Consider the following 2,281-nt stretch of genomic DNA (forward strand, 5'->3'; position numbering starts at 1 on the left):
TTTGATCAACTAAATGACAGCTGGCAAGAGAAGTAAAATAAAAAAAGTTAATATTTGTCAATCTATTTTGTTATTGCTAATTTGTTATGTTACTTTGCGTGTGGTAGTTTTGATAAAATGAATGAAGACAACATGTAGTACTCAATACTCATCTTCCTTTATTGAATCATTAATTTTGAGCAAAAATACTTTCTTAGAAATTCTGATTTTTTTCTGTACAAAATATTTATAATGTTTACTGAAACTTGCCAAATTTCGTAAAGATACATAAATCATACCATCGTATCACTGCTTCATGATACTCGTATCGTATCGTTGTATCGCCACACCTTTAGTGTATATATATAACATACCATTAAACATTAAAAGTTTGTTCCTCATACATTTACAGCTCACCTTCCCGTTTACTCTACTTTTATAAAAGGCAATTTTCATGTATCGTTGTATCGCCACACCTTTAGTGTATATATATAACATACCATTAAACATTAAAAGTTTGTTCCTCATACATTTACAGCTCACCTTCCCGTTTACTTTACTTTTATAAAAGGAAATTTTCATGTATAAGGCAAATGATAGGTTGCATTCTCTCATACTATACGATACAATCTCTGGTGTTATTGTTTGTATTAGGCTTGCTTTAGTTCTGCCAGTCTAGCGTTACTGAACGCAACAAAATCGGTGTTTCAGTTTTTTTTCTATTTCATGATTAACTTTAGATGTATGACATAAAATAGTTGCATCTCGGGTCAAAAAAGTCGCAGACAGATGTTATTATAATGCGGGATTGATCGTTTTCTGTCAAAATCTAAATATAAGTTTATCCATGTTAAATATGTTCGTACGTAATCCTCATTTTTCTTTGTTAAATGTCTTTCAACACAGTTATGCTCTTGTTGATACAATGTTTTTTTTCATAATGGCGTTATCCAGGAATAACAACCACTGTTATCTTGGCTAGGTTTCATGTCTGATTTAGCTCAGAGACACCTGGAGGCCAAAGGATAAATTTAGCTTTTACGCATTTAGCTTTTAGGCAGTCATCTCGAAATTTTTATTTTTCCAAGCCTGCAGGGGTTGAGTTAGAAACAACTGTGATCATAGGTCCACACACAGCGAAATCAAAGTTGGACGGTTTTTAGTGATGTTATGTTTCAGTATTTGGGAAAATACGTTGCACATCTAAACACAACTTTGTTTACAAGTTCAGTACGACGACACTAAACGTCCATCGTTTGTGTGAAAAAGGTCAGTAGAACGACACTAAACTTCATCGTTTGTGTGAAAAAGGTCAGTAGAACGACATTAAACTTCCATCGTTTGTGTGAAAAAGGTCAGTAGAACGACATTAAACTTCCATCGTTTGTGTGAAAAAGGTCAGTACAACGACACTAAGCTTTCATCGTTTGTGTGAAAAAGGTCAGTACAACGACACTAAGCTTTCATCGTTTGTGTATCAAGGCCAGTACAACGACACTAAACTTCCATCGTTTGTGTGAAAAAGTCAGTAAAACGACATTAAACTTTCATCGTTTGTGTGCCAATGACATGTGTTATTGATATTGATCTCAATTGACAGCAGTATGATGAATTAAGGATAATAAACTTCAGTTATACAGTTTTCCCGAAAAAGAAATGTTGTTACATAATACTTATTGGAATGTTTATTTCAATAGGTTATTTCATCTGCTATAATATCATGTATCAGATCTGTTATTCCTATGTTTGACAATACGTGATCTGAATTTTTCGTCACCATTGTTACAGCCTAGTTTTCTCGTGATTATTTACGTATAAACCAACAGAAACTCTGGCGTTGTAGTAATTCACCTCGACTTTCTGTAAACCCAGTGTTGTTAACTAGAATATTTCATTTTGAGAATATCTGTTATTTTGTGATTTGACTTTAATCACCGATAGATCGTTAGGGTGCGCTTGCTATGACGTTATCAGTGCACACGTAGTATTTGTAGAAATCCCTGAACATTTTGTAACAGGATGTCTCATTCTTTTTGTTTCCTGGAGAACGGAAAACTAGACAGTTTCTTTGTACATTTTCATTGGCATTTACCGCATGGCAATTTTCAACGGTAAGGTATTGGTTAAGTTGCTTTAGAATCGGTAGTTTTTATCTATTTTTATTGTATCAGCTGCACACACACATATATATGTAGTATAACATTATATTATGGGAATATATATCGTTTTCAAATTCGATGACGAGGAACCCACTTTGAGACTAATAATGGCTGGAGACGGCTTAAATGGGTAATGAAGAAAA

The 2,281-nt window shown here is 33.5% G+C and overlaps 1 protein-coding gene across 4 annotated transcripts in view; it reads left to right on the top strand.

Moving 5' to 3' along the window:
• Positions 1–2,281, top strand: part of LOC106458280 (eye-specific diacylglycerol kinase-like) — a 216,564-nt gene that overhangs the window by 25,269 nt on the left and 189,014 nt on the right. The window contains exon 1 of one of the 4 annotated variants that reach the window (XM_022384450.1): positions 1,921–2,090. The exons of the other annotated variants lie outside the window; for them this stretch is intronic. Coding sequence (XP_022240158.1) covers positions 2,075–2,090 — 16 coding nt within the window. The 5' untranslated portion in view covers positions 1,921–2,074. Of the gene's footprint in view, positions 1–1,920; positions 2,091–2,281 lie in introns of those variants that run through there. 4 annotated transcript variants of the gene reach the window in all.

This window comes from Limulus polyphemus, unplaced genomic scaffold, assembly GCF_000517525.1.
Source record: "Limulus polyphemus unplaced genomic scaffold, Limulus_polyphemus-2.1.2 Scaffold439, whole genome shotgun sequence".
Taxonomy (NCBI): Eukaryota; Metazoa; Arthropoda; class Merostomata; order Xiphosura; family Limulidae; genus Limulus; species Limulus polyphemus.